The following is a 15,722-nucleotide window of genomic DNA, read 5'->3' as shown; positions in this document are numbered from 1 at the left end:
TGACAGACTTCATAATTTTCCGTGACACGTGTCAATGGATATTCATCAGTGCTGCACATTTTCCATTTGTGATAAATTTAAGAGATTTATTTTAAATAATCCACACCAATCAAAAACGACTTAAATAGCAGAGATAATTTTTGAGATTTACATTAATGTGCCATTTTCCTAATGAGATAGAAAGATTGACAATGCTACACAATTTCTTTGACTTCGTACCAAGTAATGTTCTTCATTTCACTGTTGTTGTGTTTTGCACAGTAAGTACAGCTTGTTTTTTTTCCACACTCTGGTTTCCTCACGTCACCGATGCCTCGCCGAAACACGTGCAACGCTAATATCTGATTGGCCATCCTAGTTCTTCATGGACCAATGGGCGCTCGAGTCGCAGAGGGATACGTTTTATTTATTGTGTAGGTGGTCCAACAGGCGGCCCAGGGTTCAGATAAGGTAACGCAGAAAATACCATACCATCACGTATTTAAATGTGTCACAGGTGACCTACTCGGTCTTCTTCCAGCAGACATGATCGACTTGCATAAGGCGTCGGTGTTCCATGATATTTTGTCGCCCTTTTAAGATCATTGTAACGTCAGATAGAGGCGTCAAGCTAGCGAAAAGTAGCTATAGCAATTTCAAAACAAACGCGCGGCGGTTTGGAGTTTTAGATAAACGCGTACGCGACCACCGTACAAAGAATACAAAACCAAGACTTTTGATTGTGGTTAATTTTACCATAGTAGTCGTTATTTGTTTTGTTTATTTTTATTTTTTGGCTGTGTGATTTATTTTGAAGGCAACCGGAAATGCTTGGTGATTTAACTACATCGATAGAGATTGTCAAAGCTCGACCCGTCTGTACTGCAGAGACACGGCTTTTTGACAAGAAAAAATAGTTTCTTTTGCTTTAGGTGCGACAGGTATCACTTCCATCATGGCACCGCTGGCTCTCCACAGTGTTTCTCGGCGCGAGACGGAGCAGAGGGGAGGAAACACACGCTAAGTGGAAGTAAATGGCTGTTCTTCGTTTGGAGGTAAGTTTTTCCATCACAGACAGGAGCGCTAACAAATCTTCTGGCTTTTAAAAAAAAGTTATGTTGCCAAACATCGATACTTTAAGTTGTAACTTTTTTTTCGTCCTCCACGTAGATATAGCCTGCAAATAGTACACAGGTTAATTGAGACCGCTGTGTTTATTTTATGTCTTTTTAATGTGTGTGTGTGTGTGTGTGTGTGTGTTTTCCACCAGTGTGAGAGGAAGTGCATGGAAGAGTGGGCCGGACGCCAAGTTGAGTTACATAACAGGGAGCGGGGGGAGGAGGGGGAGGAGGGTTGCTGCTGTTAGGCGCAGAGATGTGGTGCCTTCATGGAACCGCCGCCGCCGATAATATCACAAACTCTGCGCGAGCTCACTCGACTAAGCAAAATAATACGTTTGAAAATCGTCCACGATGGTAGTGAATCTCAAGAGCAAGGCCGTGTTGTTGTTGTCCCAAAGCCACAAAAATATAATGAACATGACATTATGACCACTGACGGGAGAAGTATCATTCAGGATGCAGTCCCTGACACAGACACATAAGAAAGGTTTAGGAAGAATTAAAAAAAAACAAAAAAAAACAAAACAGAAAGAGCACGAGGTGTTGACCTGGCCTCCAAATTCACTAGATCTCCCACTAGTACCTGTGTGATGATACACCGAGGTCCCTCCCCTCAACCCAAAGACCCCCACTAACAACACTGGACGCCCTCAGAAGGCCCATTTCCATTCTGTGATGAGTCCGTTTTGGAGGCAAAAAGGAGATCTACGCAATATTGGGAAGGTGGTCATAATGTTATGCCTGAGACAAAATAAATTGTACAAAATGTACAAAAGCTGCTGTCAAAGTGAAAACGTATTTCTACAGAGTAATGTGTGCATCATACTGCATCACTCAGCCCTTCTAGTCAGCAGCACCGAGTCTGTGTGTGGACAGGTCTCAGGCTTGCACATCTGAGCGCTGCAGTTTTACTCCATTCTTCTTTGCAAAGCTGTGAGGTTGCTTGAGGATTGGGTGTGAACAGCCCTTTATAGCTCCTGCCACAAATTCTTGTTTCTGCCACCGCAGGCTTCAAGGTGATGATACGGCGTTAGTGGTAATGCGCTGTGTGGTGGACAAACAGCCAAAAAGCTCTACTTTGGTCTCATCAGACCACAGGATCATTTTCTCTGTGACCTTTGAGTCTCCCGCGTGCCTTTGGCTGTACTCTGATCTTTTTTTTTTTTTTTTAATCTTTATTTATAGATTTTCTGTTTAACAAAGGCACAAATACAGCTGCGAAAATGACCACCGTCAAAAGGGGGGGAAAGAAAACAGATGAAAATGAAGTAATGGATGTAACAAACACATAAATCTGCTCATAAAACAATAAGAGTGAGACTGAGTGAGACCTGATTACCCATCTCGTACACTATGTAGACATTGCTTGTGTATGGGTATGCCTTCACAGTTACATGAAACTCTAGTCAAGATTTTATATTATTATTATAAATGATATCTCTGCCATTATCCCTTAAAGCGTTTACTGGTAAAGAGCAGCTGTATGAAGAGTCTCTCGTCTCATCTTTAATACTTGCACATGTTCCGTCCATTTCTTAATCAAGGATTTATCTGAACTCCACTCCATGTACACATACTTTTATATAACCTTTTCTTTGAATTGCTTTGAGTGTTCTTTTGTCTTTATGGTGTAATTGTAACCAGTCGTAAAGATTACTCAGTGACTGGACCTTCCAGCCGTAACTTAAGACACGGTCGGTGTGATTTCCATTTCACTGATTTTGAGACTGCCAGCACCAGTTACCTAGACCTCTGTTGAATTAGTTCAGTCGCTTCAAAAGGGACGAATGTGTATGCGATCACATGTTTTACAGTATATATCTGTAATTAATTGACATTCTTTTATGGAAATCCGTTTTCACTTTGAGAGTAAAGCCAGATTTTATTGGCCATAATTCAGTTTATAAAAGCAATAAAAGGAGACGACTACTTTCTGTAGACGTCGTAGCTCATTCATGGATCTCACAAAAGCTGTTTAACGAGCGCGGAAGGCAGCGTCCGGTTTATCTGAGGCTTCTTCTTCGGATTAGTCATGTGTTTTGTTTTGTAGTGAGGTGTTAGTAGATTATATGTCCCTGACGTCACTGTGCGCAAGTCGCAACAGTTACCACCCTAAAGGCAGCTGTGAATATCCGCTCCCGTGGAAAAATCCACTGGTCGGACCAGCAAAGTGTTACTGCGTGAACCAAAAAGGATTCAAGCAACGCACTGTGATTGTCCAATAGTGGTCCTAAACAGTACATTCATAACACATCTTTTATGTAACATGGACAGGTAACATTTTTACAGGTAATTGTGTTCTGCTGATGGGATGTAGGCGAAAAACATCTATTCACCTCTGTAGTTGTTAATATTGTGTCAGGCTTTTAAGTTGCATAACAAATGTCATGAAATAAAAAACAGCAACAGCGTGTTATTAAGTACTTCTTTTGAATTATTCTGTACTGGGTAGTGAACAACCTGGGTTGACTCAAGGCTAACGCACACCGACGTTTTTTCCCTCATTCAGATGCAGCCTAAATATCGTGTATCTTCTTGCTAGAGTTCAGCATGCCGAAGGAACAGCCTTGCTTGAACGAGCACAGTCCTTGTGCTGCATCCAGCAAGAATGCTAAAGATAAGAGCAACAGCACGACTCTGCTGGCAATACGTGACACGAGAGACGCAGACAATTCTGGCGGACGGGGCTCCCGCTGCAGCTCGGAAAAAGACTCGGGTTATTCTGGTGAGTTCAAGTGAGATGTCGAAAACATAAAACAAATGTTTAACAAACCCAAGTTTTACAATCTGTGACTGTTTCCATGTATCCCGACATATGAACATATCAAACACACCGACCCCTCAATTTCTTCTGTTTCGGGAATATAAAGTAAATGATACATATCTGTACATGGCGCTTTGTGCGATGAGGTGGTCAGAAAAAAATGCCACAGTATCACTGCTGTCTTGCATCACAAAAGTTTACCTTTGACCTAGTTTGCCTAGTTTCTTTGAGCGTTTCTCACTTATCTTTATTCAATCTTCGTTGCAGATGGTTCAGACTGGCACCACACAGATGTAGAGGACCAGCTGAGGAAAAAAAGCCAGTCCAAAGCCAGCGACCATGCAGGAACTTCACAACCAAGCCAAAACCAAGACGTTGGCCAAAGGGATCTTGGGAGTTCTACCTTTTTGCCTGCAGGGCATGACCACACACCGATCTACATCATCAAAGACATGGTGAGGCAGAGCGCTAGGCAGTAGGGGAGGGAATGGGATCCACATTATTTGTGCTCTTTCACATAGAAACAAAGGTATGAAGTAAGATTCCAGTACTGCAGTTGTTGACTCACTTTATTATACTTGCTCTTTTCTTCCTCTTTGTCCCAGCAGCCGGGTCAGCTCCTCTGGAGACCTGGTGTCAGGAAGATCAGTCATTCTGGCTCTGCACATATGATACTTTTACAGCAGCCTAGCTTGTTGCCGACCAGCTTCCAGCACGACAGGTCATCCTCCCTGAATTCTAATAGCACAGGGAAGAAAAATGATACTCACCTACCCATTCTTAAATCTTACCCCCGCATTGCGCCACATCCCAGCAAGAAGCCATCTGATAAAGCTTCAGTGAACCATGAATCCCAGAATATCAGCAAGAGGTCGTGCACGGGACACAAAAATGATGACACGCCTGTGACCAGAGGCCTAACGGAGCAGCACCTTCATAAACTACCTAAGCTGTCCGTCTCAGTCTCTGACCTGTCGTGTTCCTCTTCAACCAGAGATAGTGTCTCTTCCTTTAGTCTCACTTCTGCTTCCATGAGCCAGGGATCCCCGTCTGTCTCCAGCTTTAACAGCATGTCCCCCTTCCTCACCACTAAAGGCAAAAACACCACTAGTAGCGCTCGTCACCGCCGTTTCCTCAACACGGTGGAAATCCTCCGACAGTCGGGTCTGTTGGACATTACATTGCGTACAAAGGAGCTGCTGCGCCAAAGCAACTCTACAGAGCGGGACATCTCCCAGTTGCGCCAGCACACGGAGCTGCTGTGCCAGGCAGCCCACAACCCAGGCTGCAGCTTGGACGGGATCGCGTCCTGGGAACACCTACATCGAGCCATGGCTGTTTCGGGCAACTACCCCGACCTCTCAGTCCTGCAGAATTTTCAAATCCCGTCCCGTCCGGATTCTGCCAATCACCCAGAGAGTATTTCCACGCACGGTGGCGACCGGGCGCAAGCTGCTGAGGACTCAGAAATGCCGCCTTGCCTTCTCGCCACTGCACCAGATCAGAACTGTCCTGCGCCACAGCAGTCTCACTCGGTACGGGGCAGGAAGCTCGAGACCGGCTATAAACCCTCGGATAAAGTCACCCTCATGTCCCCTGACAGTTCTACAGGTTAGCGCGTCTGCTGTGCCTTCAAAGAGTAAGCAGGTAGTCATGGCTACCCAGCGGGTAGTACGTGTGGTTTTAATAATTATTTAAATCTAGTGTTTTTAGGGGTTGTGCAAAATGTCTCTGGAGGTTTAAAAAAAAAATTAAAAAATCCAGCAAATCTCTCAGTGCTGCTCAGTACTTAATGTACATGTCATAGTTTGGTTAGAGATTTGATTGCTGATCCCTGATTAATGCAGTAAAGTGTCATTCAATCCAGAGGCACCATCTTATGTTACCACTGCAGGCCTTATGGAACCACACAGATAAGCAGAGGATCTTGCCTTGCGAGCCACTTAAAAGATTTTGTGAAAATAAAGTGTGTTTCCCCAGAGGGCGGGAGGGGGTGGCTTACACGCGGGTGGCACTCGATACAGCGATGAAAGCTGAAGTGTATATATTATCAGTTCTGTTGGCCATGTTAGGCCGGCCAGCCACTTTCAGGGAAAATATGAATAAGTCCATCTTCCTGGAGATAAATGTGGGGATAAAATGGTGAGCTGGGAGTCCGAACAGGGTGAGAAACAAGAAATGTGCCTTCAGCCTCCCAGAAAAATGGCACTAAAGGGAAACCAACTCCACCTGAGGCACAACTTTAATTTGCGTCGCAAACTGCACTACACTGGGCTCCTGCAACTATTTCTATCCAAGTGCTTTTCAGCTAAGCCTTAAAACTCTTTTTCACTTTGTATTATTTTCATTATCACATCACAGACTGTTCTGACTCATTGAAATCAGCACAGCAAACAAATAAATTCAGCACCTCCTCTTCAAAAATAATACCATATTATTCTTTCTTGCAGAATATTGTTGGCTGCTTTCACTTTAATGATGTTCTTGTCTTCTGTTTCAATTTTCTATTTTTTTTGTATTTTTTTTTTTCATAACAGGCTCGGCTTTCATTGTGAATTTGAAAATGTGATAAGTTTAAGTATAAAACTATGCTGACTGTTTTTTTTTTCCTGTTTCTTCATTCTTGTGCCTATGACAGGCAGCGGCGTCAGCATCGCACATGTCTGACATTTAAAGTTGTTTATACAGTGTATTTTTCATAACTCTAAGCTATTTAAATAAAGCAATATTTGAAAATTTGACTTTAAGTACAAGTCTTTACAAAGTCATGTTGTGTTTAAGTTATATAACCCTGGGCTTTTCCAACAGCTGCCATATCAACTTATGAGTGTTGCCATGGGCGTGAAAAGTACATGATTGGATTTGCCTCCCTGCTTTTGTAAGTTAAGAAAATAGGTTCCTTCCCTCTTTGCACCCTCTTTACACTGAATTCATTGGTGACAAACTTTTCTGCTTTTCCTTGTGAAAGAATATACAGTATATAGACTTTATATTCTTTATGCTTAGTTCTGGATCAAAATAGGAAGAAGATGGTGAGCATAATGTCTCCTTTTGAAAAAATAAAATAGGATAACTGTTAAGTAACTGTGACTAGTTTATCCCTGAGTACCAAACTCCTTCAGTAGGTTGTTCCAGGCCTTCCTGACATGAGGTATGCACATGAATTTTAATTTATTAATAATATTAATTAGCACCTACTGTTCTTATCTAGGATCCACATCTTCTAAGTGACAAAATCACTATGTTTTTCTGCAGAACCTATGAAGCTCTGTACGTAACTAACAAGTCAACCTGACTCTTCCTTTTTCATCAGCCCCAATGTGGCCATCGTAGTTAAAGTTGAGTAGTCGGAAGTTTACATGCACCTTAGTGATATACTATCTATTTACTATTACTATTTACTAGATACTATACTATCTAGTAAACATGTCGCATCTCATGTCAGTCACGATCACTAGTTAAGAAGATTCTGGGTTTGAACCCGTCGGCTGTCTGGGGCCTTTATGTCTGGAGTTGCTCGTCCAATGACAGCTGGGATACACTCCAGCCCCCGTGACCCTCCAGAGAACAAGCGGTTACAGAAAATGAATGAATGAATGTTCCAGAGGACATTTCTGGAGCAGGTGCTTCTTCCTTGTTGAGAAGCCTTTCCGGTTATGTTGATGCAGGACTGATTTTACTATGATGTTTTTGGTCCAGTGTCTTTATAAAGTCCTTTGCTACTCTTGGCTATGACTAACCCATGCTGTTGAAAGGCAGTGACACTGGAACCCACTGGTGATACAGGAAGTTATAAGTGACTTAATTTATCTGTTAACATTTTTTGGAGGTAACGTCAATCTTACCATCTAATGTTCTTGTAAGTTCTTCAATTCTGTCTATTCATTTGTGAAACTGTACATCATTTTGGCTGAAACCCTTCTGGAGTCTAGCTCAAATATTTGACAAAACATTTTTATTTATTTATTTTTTTTACATAAAGGCCTTTGATATTTTCATTATGCGTGGAAAAATACTGCAATAGACAGAAAGATTGCACACAAAGGTAAGACGTGTAAGATGTTTAAGATGTTTAATTACATACATTCAAAAAAGCACAGTCCACGCTGTTGTTGGACACAAAAGTGCGGGAGAAGAGTTCAGATGACGTTTGACATTCAGTTCGTAGTCAGATGTTGCAGGTGCTGCATCTCGATGTTCTGCAGCTCAGTTTCTTTCTTTTGGGTCATGCATCCTTCAAGGTTAGGTTGGCACAGGTGATGGATACGCTATGAGATACAGGAATATTTTATACCCAGTTAAAGAGCATAGACAACAGATATGAGGAATTGTGCATTTTCACTTCTACATGCACAATTTTAATTTTCATAGAATAACCGAGAAGCATTTATTTGTTGCACACGTTTTGATCAGGTTAAAATGGTCCATGAGGTATGAAACCAGCCAAATGAGAAAGTTCCACTTTTTCCTTTTTTCTAATTATGTCATATAATCCTTTTCCATAGTTCCCACCTGAGTGAGGGTCCCGGTCCCAGTTCCCAGCTTATATAGTGCCCATCCTGGCACAAGAAGGATGGATGAGAGGGCTAAGATCCAGCCCAACACGTACGCCCAGTCTGGGTACACGTACCAGCGATTAAAGGTCAGTGGTTGGTACTCGACTAAAGAACATATGAAAGAGCCCTGAGAAAAAAAAGAAATTAGACACTTTAGTGATAGTGATGATACCTCGAGGGTAGATGTGTTGTCTAAAAATCCCAGCTCACCAGTGAGACCAGTGGTGTAAGGTAGAGCCAGCAGATTTTAAACAAGGGGTTAGCGTTCACCCCCGTCATGTCCTTAATGATGCCATAGACCCGATCTGCTCCTTCATAGGAGATGGGGTTGGATAAAAAGAATTCCATGGTCAGATCCAACGCTAATGAATAAACCAGGCCAGGTTTTTATTAGGAATATGTGTGATAGTGTACACCTGAAACTCACATGACTAAGGCCTGCTAACGGCAAAATAATTAACTGCGATTGGAGGAATTTCTTTTGATCCTGTTTTCTTTTTTTCCTCGTGATGAATGGTACTCTGACATCCAATTAATGGCCAGGGAGAAAAAGCAGGATCAAAACAGATTCCTCGAATCACAAGTGACTAATGGGTCTTTAACAGACCATAGTCATGTGAGTTTCAGGTGTACACTACCACAAATTTTCCTAATAAAAACTCACTTTAGTTCCACCAGTTATTTAGAGCTGAAGAGGCTGAAGAGTGTCAAAAAATCTTTGAGAAACCCAGCATGACCTTGATGACTGGTAATCTTCGCAGACAAATGGGAATCCTTTGTTATGGGAAGGACTCGACTCATTTTTTCCAGCTATACACATTACTTCTCAGCTTTTGAAAACATCAGTATAATGTCTTCTGTTGTTCAGCAGGATCATTGTCCGATCTAATAAAATAATCCCAATCGTGTCATTAAGGTGATGTCCTGCGGTTGCCAGGTAACCAGGAAGTTGTTGGCAGTAAGATGTAAAAGTAACTATTCCCTTAAGAAAACAGTATACCTACCAAATATCCAAGCCAGTGCCAGAGTTTCAAACACACAGAGGAAGAGGATGCAGGCTCCGTTACAAGCGTAGTAGTCAAACATCTGGAACACATACATCCCTCCCTACAAACAACAGCAGACAGAGTCGTTCACTTGCATAGAAGCCTTTTTCAGTGAATATCTTTTGAGAGTTATTGGTTTAAATGCTGATTTAACATAAAATACTGACCTCAGTGATCATGACAAGCTGAGAGAAGAAACATATTAGGCAGAAGAGGAGGAGGAATCTCTCTCGTCGGCCTGCCCTGCGCATTACTTTGGGGAACATGTCAATGACGGATGTCATCACCACCTCCATGGCGACAAACTGTACAGAGTGTTGACAAAACAGAAAATGTAAATGCAACTGTCTAAAAAAGAGTTAATCTACGCAGTATGCTTGTCTTACTTGTGTGTCCAGGCCCAAGAGAATGAGCATGACAAAGAAACAGATGGACCACAGTTGAGGCAGAGGCATCATGGCCACAGCCTGAGGGTACGCAATGAACGCCAAGCCTGGACCTGGAAAGCAGTATCAGAATGAAGCTAGACTCAACTCCCTCTACTATCTGCTTTTCATATTTAACCAGTTTAGGATAAATTACTTCTTAGCTGCGTGTTGCGTATGTTGCCCTGTGGCTCTTGATTTTATTCATTCAGAGGTTAAAATGTTTATGTTGGCAATAAATAACAGTTCATGAAGTTTAAATATGTTTAAAATGTTGGATTATAACATGTTAAAATACAGTAATTTCATACACAGTTAAAAGTCAGAGATAGAATGGTGGTGTTGGTTTTAAAAAGAAAAAAACAGCAGCAAAGTTAGCAACCGCAGAGGCTGCTTTATCGGCATCCGAGTAGGAGAGCTGTACGCTGAAAAAATAAACCCCCATAACTTCCAGGACTGACAGAAAGTTGTCTTGAGCTTCATGAGCGTGAACTCTGAAAATCTGCCAGAGGTAAATTCATGTATTTTGGTTCTGTTGCTTGAAATGTGTAAAAACAAGCTGAATTGCTAATCTATGCTAGCCTTTAGCTTAGCCAGTTCATACACTTTCACACTGTTTATTTTGCATTGTAGCTAGCAGTTGCTAATTTGCGTGGGGTTTTCGGTATGAATTAGCCTATAGCTTATTTACTAAGATGACTTATGTGATTCAGGACTGGGCATTTGCCATAGGAGGGAGAGCCCTGGACCATTGAGAGAGGCTGTGCTTGAACGTGGTTGTCTGCACCGTGCTGCCACACACTCCCTTGCTTGTCGCTGAAACTGCACCTTTTTTGCCTTTCCCTCCCCCCATCGTCATCTCCACTGTGTTGGACTCGTGAGTACACCTTTAACACTTCGCACGTGCTTTTGTTTGCGCTAGTTAAAGCCAGTGAAGCGGCCGTTTGTTTCTGGCCTCCCCGCTCACAAGCCTCGACTGGGCCTGCAACGTGTTTATTTTATTTGCATTTAATAGCTCGGTGTGAATGTGTGTGTGTGGGCTATGGACATTTGCGTTACCCTGGTCATTTTGGATTATTTTACGTTTTCCATTTTGAGTTCATCAGGGATCTTTGTTGGGTCAAAACTACTAGTGTTGTTATTAGTGCATACCTAAAGGTAAACAGTGAACCAGTTAACTAATTTACAAATAACTAATTCTTAACCTTGTAATAAATAATTCTTGTTGTTTCAACTAAATTCCGTGTTGTAATTATGAAGGTGAAGGTTAAAGTGAATTTCTATTTTAAAGGGGAAGTACCAAATTTTGTGTTTACTTCTTGGATATTATTAAATAATCATTTGCACAGGTATATAGCGCCATTTCCAGACTCAGGCCCCACCCTATTGTACTACTACAACACACCCCATTATTTGTCAGTCGGTATTCATTATCTACATGGGACTGGGGTTGCACGTAGATGGGTCACAAACCAAGCAACAGATAAACAAAGGAATGGAAAGGAATGCAAACCCATAGTACCCAAAGACCCCACTAACAACATTATGTTGCCAGACACCACAGGACACCCTCAGAAGGACCATGTCCATTCTCTGACGAGTCACAACTGTTTTGGAGGCACAAGGGAGACCTACACAATATTAGTCATAATGTTATGCCTGATCAGTATAAATACCTGTTGTGGGTGTTGTGTACATGTTCTTTTAACACTGACAGAATACCATTTACACTTGAGCAATAACTCCAAAATTGAAGACCAACATCTGTTTAGAAATCATGTTGACTGTGTATGATCAAACATATGTGCTGGCGGCCTGAAATAAAAACATCAGTATCTCAAAGCAGAGATCAATACTCTTAGGACATCGTCAAAATCATTAGAGCCTGTTAAAGCCTGTTTAGCACTCCTGCTAAATCTAACAGCAGGAATATATTTAATATTGTATAATATTGTCAGCTGAGTTATTATGCCTTTGATTGTCCACAAGATGACAGCAAATATTTTACTTATTACCTCTAAAACAACTAGAGACTGTGGAAGGCTTCAATACTCACGAAAATGAGTTTATGTAGCATGCGTCATTTGGGTGTAATTGGCATAGTTACAAAACACCATATGATCATTTGGGCTAAGCTTTCTCTGTGCACCTTTTTTGTACATAAAATCCCATATTATTGAGCCAACCGGCAGTATTTCTCTGGATAAAACAACAAGATGTAAAGTGACAAGTTCCAATAAGATGAGGTTGCATGTCGTGAATACGTACCTGACTCTGCTACTTCTTCAATGGGAACTCCCTGCTCATGAGCCATGAAGCCCAGCACAGAGAAGACAGCAAACCCGGCCACGACGCTGGTACCACTGTTCAGCAAGCACAGCCACAGGCAGTCTCTGCAGGACATGGAAAACCAGTGAACACTCTTCGAATTTATTGCATGAGGTTGACATAGCGCAATATGCCACAAAAGTTCAATTTTAATTTTTTAAGAAAATCCTGCAATTAAACATTGAGCCGTATGTATGCTCACTTGTAGCAGTTGTTGTTGTATTTGTTGTAGCTGCCCAGCACAGTCAAGGAGCCCACGCCAATGCTGTACGAAAAGAAGATCTGAGCCCCGGCCTCCATCCACACCTGCTCCAACAGAGCAACAGTGAATGTGTTTGTCCACATGAACTCTACACTGTTAAAATTTATCATAAAGCTCCTACTTGAGGGTCTGTGAGCCTTGAGGCTTCTGGCAGAAGATAAAACACCACTCCTTGTAGTGCACCAGGAAGAGAGAGTCCACGGATCAAAAGAATTAACAGCATCACATAGGGGAAGGTAGCAGTGACATATACCACCTGGAAAAAAAAAATCAAAACACATTTGAGAATAGACTTTAAACACATTTGACCGCTCCGCAGACGACATAAATACCTTTCCTGTGGACTTGACCCCTTTCCAGATGCAAAAATAGCAGATGATCCACATAACGATGAGGCACAACAGGATCTCCCACCTGATACTGCCTGTCTCCTCAATGCCTCCTGAGATAGCCAGCACTCGCCGTCTAGAGGTGAATGATGTGAAGGTAAAATGTTTTATGAAGACTTTCGTCTGTAGAATGTTTAGTCTGACACTTGAGGACCACTGTGTAACTTTCAGTTACATACATTAGCATAAATCATTTGTTCTTTATGATATCAAGGACTCATCAAGAACGAATGATTTATGCTAATGTATGTAACTGAAAATTACACAGTTCATGCTCTTCAAAGAGACCCAGCATGATTTTACAGTAGCCCACAATGGGTAAGCATGATTGTAGAATTTCTACTGGTAACTCACAGCCAACATAGGTCTTCTACAAGACTGGAAAGATAATGGTAGCAAACTCCTTTGCTTAACTCAGTTCTGCACATTGATCCTTTCAGTATCAAGAAAACAATGATTTGTAAGATCTTTTGTTGAAGCATACTCCCAGAATTCTGTGGCTGCAGATGTGGGGTTTGTCTGGTTGGTCCACTGGATGGTGCCATTTCTAGTTGAAAAGTCGACACAGTCATCTGAAAGGATGGTGGGAAAGCATTCAATGATGATCCATAATTTTAAAATGATTTAACAGTTATAATTTTTGTAAAACAGTTTTGTTTTTGGCCTGAGACTGCTATGGATTTTCGGGCACTCGCATCTAAACGCTAAATTTGTGGGGTGGGGACATAATGTTTCACCTGTGTTCCAGTAGTTGTTGCAGCTGGCCCAGGGGAGCTGAGGACTGAAGGAGAAGATGAGGTAGAGCAAAGCCCAGGACAGAATAATGATGTACGTCATACAGCTGTAGAGGAGGATCAACTGTCCACCATAGCCTATACCTGCAGGAACAAATATAGCATTTGTATATTGTTGGACATTTTGTTTTGTTAGAAAACAATAGAATTTTCTTGAGAATGCATTAGTAGGCTCTATTTGTAGCCTAAAAACTTGCTTTTGAAGTTGTAAAAGTTTTTGTCTTTTTGAAATAATAAGTCATGGGCTTCCATTAATATAACTGCAAAAGGTTCCCACTACCTTTGTTACTTATTTTGCCACTGGACTGAGAGTCACAGAGTTCATGAGGTTTAGCTACTTTGTGAATGATTGCCTTGTTCTTTGATCGTGCCTCACGCTCACACACGCTACACCTTTGTTGCATTTGTATATGTGACAAGCTGTACTGTATGCATGAAGCAGTGTGATGTTGCCTTCTTTGCTCGTCTTCTACAATGACGTGATGAGCAGCATACCTTCTGCCAGTGGGCATAACTTCCTCCAGCAGGTGACGCCGCCCTCCTGGGTGTACTGACCTACTGTGGTCTCCAGTAGAAACAGGGGTACGCCACAGGTCACCACAAATACTAGATATGGCACCAAGAAGGCACCTGAATGAAAAAGATACCAGAAACTGCCGTTGCCATTCACTGTTGAGTTGTTAAACTCTAGGTTTAACCCGAGATTTGAATTTCTTTGAAAGTGTTTTGTCAAAGTTTGACTAGAAAGAGATTTAACCCAAGATTTGAATTTCTTCGAAAATGTTTTGTCAAAGTTTGACTAAAAAGAGATTTCAACAAAGGTGCCTTTTTTTGCCAGACAAAATACACTCAGCCACTTCTCAGCCAAACACAACAGCATGGGACTTTGCACTGCTGGTTACAAATCTGAAGACAATAATGCCTTTCCTGGTTTTTGTAGTCTGTCTGCCAAAAATACAGGGAATTTGCGGTTTCCAGATTGTCCATTGTAAACATTGGCTTGTGAATGGCTGTTTGCATAATTTAATATCTTTGGAACGCTTATGGAGATATAATCACAAGACATCACAAGTGGAAATATAACAGATTTAGTTAATGTGTAACTTCCCAGTGTTTTTTTTAAACATTTAATGATTCAGACATGATGGTAGAGAGTTGGAATAATTTTCATCTTGGCCAGTTTTAAGTGTAAGTAGATTTTCATGTCAACTTCTCAACTTATACCTAAAATATGTCTTTTAAGTTTGCAGTTAAAACCCGTGCACCAGATGCAGATCTTTTTGCAGATGGAGTGTTAAACCTGCCAAATCTTGTGTTGTTGCACTGCTTTAATGTGGTTGCTGAAACTGTTGAGGTTCCCAGTCACAAAAATACCTTTCATAATAACAGCTCACATATTTATCTGACTCATTCATACTGATAAAACTGGCAGGACTTGCTCATGTTAGGTGTGAGCAGTGAACTGAAAATAATTGTGTAATTGAGTAAAATCAACATAAGTGTGAAGTGTACAGAGAGCTTCATGTTTGCTTACCCCCACCATTTTTGTAACACAGATAAGGAAACCTCCACACATTGCCCAGGCCGACCACATTTCCTGCCACAGCCAGGAGAAACTCCACCTTGCTCGCCCAGTGTCCTCTCTCTTCCACCTCTGCTTTCATGTCTTTTTTACTCTTTTTTTTTTTTTACTGATGTTACCAAACTCCCTCTTGGACCATATGCTTCATGCCCAGGTTTCCTGTGCTTTGATACTGACTGCTACTTCTGTGTTGTGTAATGGGCAACTGCCAGACAGGTTAATCAGTTTTCAGTGGAAATGTAAATTATCACCAGACTGAGAATACATTTCAAATGGTTAGTTGCTCATCTTCATGGGCGGTGTTTATACAATTTATATTAATACGAAAGACAGGAATCAAAAGCAGTTCACATATTTCTTGCTGTTTTCTCATGTGTCTCATGAACATTTCTGTGTGTTGCAGTACTACCTCACCACAGGTCCATGGTGACTGGCAGTGTCTATTACAGTCAAGACTTTTAACAAGCATGACCAAA

At 41.5% G+C, this 15,722-nt stretch overlaps 2 protein-coding genes across 4 annotated transcripts; one reads left to right on the top strand and one right to left on the bottom strand.

Annotated features, from left to right (window-relative positions):
• The first annotated feature begins 416 nt into the window (after nucleotides 1–416).
• Nucleotides 417–6,605, top strand: si:ch211-132b12.7 (uncharacterized protein LOC564531 homolog). 3 transcript variants are annotated; one of them, XM_047593861.1, is made up of 5 exons: nucleotides 417–450; nucleotides 912–1,034; nucleotides 3,610–3,825; nucleotides 4,132–4,319; nucleotides 4,470–6,605. In XM_047593861.1, exons 3-5 carry the CDS (start codon nucleotides 3,651–3,653, stop codon nucleotides 5,478–5,480), a joined length of 1,374 nt encoding a protein of 457 aa, XP_047449817.1. In that variant the 5' UTR covers nucleotides 417–450; nucleotides 912–1,034; nucleotides 3,610–3,650; the 3' UTR covers nucleotides 5,481–6,605. The 3 variants fall into 3 exon arrangements, with proteins under 3 accessions (XP_047449817.1, XP_047449818.1, XP_047449819.1); XM_047593862.1 differs by having other exon boundaries at nucleotides 419–450; nucleotides 3,643–3,825; XM_047593863.1 differs by lacking the exon at nucleotides 417–450 and having other exon boundaries at nucleotides 457–1,034; nucleotides 4,473–6,605.
• A 1,320-nt stretch (nucleotides 6,606–7,925) lies between these two features.
• LOC125013309 (sodium- and chloride-dependent GABA transporter 2-like) lies at nucleotides 7,926–15,405 on the bottom strand. Its single transcript, XM_047593860.1, has 14 exons — nucleotides 15,199–15,405; nucleotides 14,160–14,294; nucleotides 13,608–13,748; nucleotides 13,355–13,442; nucleotides 12,814–12,946; nucleotides 12,603–12,737; nucleotides 12,422–12,525; nucleotides 12,160–12,284; nucleotides 9,853–9,965; nucleotides 9,634–9,771; nucleotides 9,425–9,527; nucleotides 8,631–8,731; nucleotides 8,377–8,547; nucleotides 7,926–8,132 (listed from the first exon to the last, which is right to left on the bottom strand). Exons 1-14 carry the CDS (start codon nucleotides 15,326–15,328, stop codon nucleotides 8,022–8,024), a joined length of 1,728 nt encoding a protein of 575 aa, XP_047449816.1. The 5' UTR covers nucleotides 15,329–15,405; the 3' UTR covers nucleotides 7,926–8,021.
• Nucleotides 15,406–15,722: the final 317 nt, after the last annotated feature.

This window comes from Mugil cephalus, chromosome 9 (assembly GCF_022458985.1).
Source record: "Mugil cephalus isolate CIBA_MC_2020 chromosome 9, CIBA_Mcephalus_1.1, whole genome shotgun sequence".
Taxonomy (NCBI): domain Eukaryota; kingdom Metazoa; phylum Chordata; class Actinopteri; order Mugiliformes; family Mugilidae; genus Mugil; species Mugil cephalus.
The sequence above is the reverse complement of the archived record's forward strand: the minus strand, read 5'-3'. Positions and strand labels throughout refer to the sequence as shown.

What these genes read in the sequence shown, in the direction of transcription:
- LOC125013309 (XM_047593860.1), bottom strand. Translation starts at nt 15,328, where the DNA reads ATGAAAGCAGAGGTGGAAGAGAGAGGACACTGGGCGAGCAAGGTGGAG. An exon ending in GTGTTACAAAAATGGTGGGG is followed by an intron (nt 14,295 to 15,198) that starts GTAAGCAAACAT and finishes TTTTTCATTCAG; the next exon opens with GTGCCTTCTTGGTGCCATAT. An exon ending in TCTTGGGCCTGGACACACAA is followed by an intron (nt 9,772 to 9,852) that starts GTAAGACAAGCA and finishes CACTCTGTACAG; the next exon opens with TTTGTCGCCATGGAGGTGGT.
- si:ch211-132b12.7 (XM_047593861.1), top strand. Translation starts at nt 3,651, where the DNA reads ATGCCGAAGGAACAGCCTTGCTTGAACGAGCACAGTCCTTGTGCTGCA. An exon ending in AAAAGACTCGGGTTATTCTG is followed by an intron (nt 3,826 to 4,131) that starts GTGAGTTCAAGT and finishes TCTTCGTTGCAG; the next exon opens with ATGGTTCAGACTGGCACCAC. An exon ending in TCTACATCATCAAAGACATG is followed by an intron (nt 4,320 to 4,469) that starts GTGAGGCAGAGC and finishes TCTTTGTCCCAG; the next exon opens with CAGCCGGGTCAGCTCCTCTG.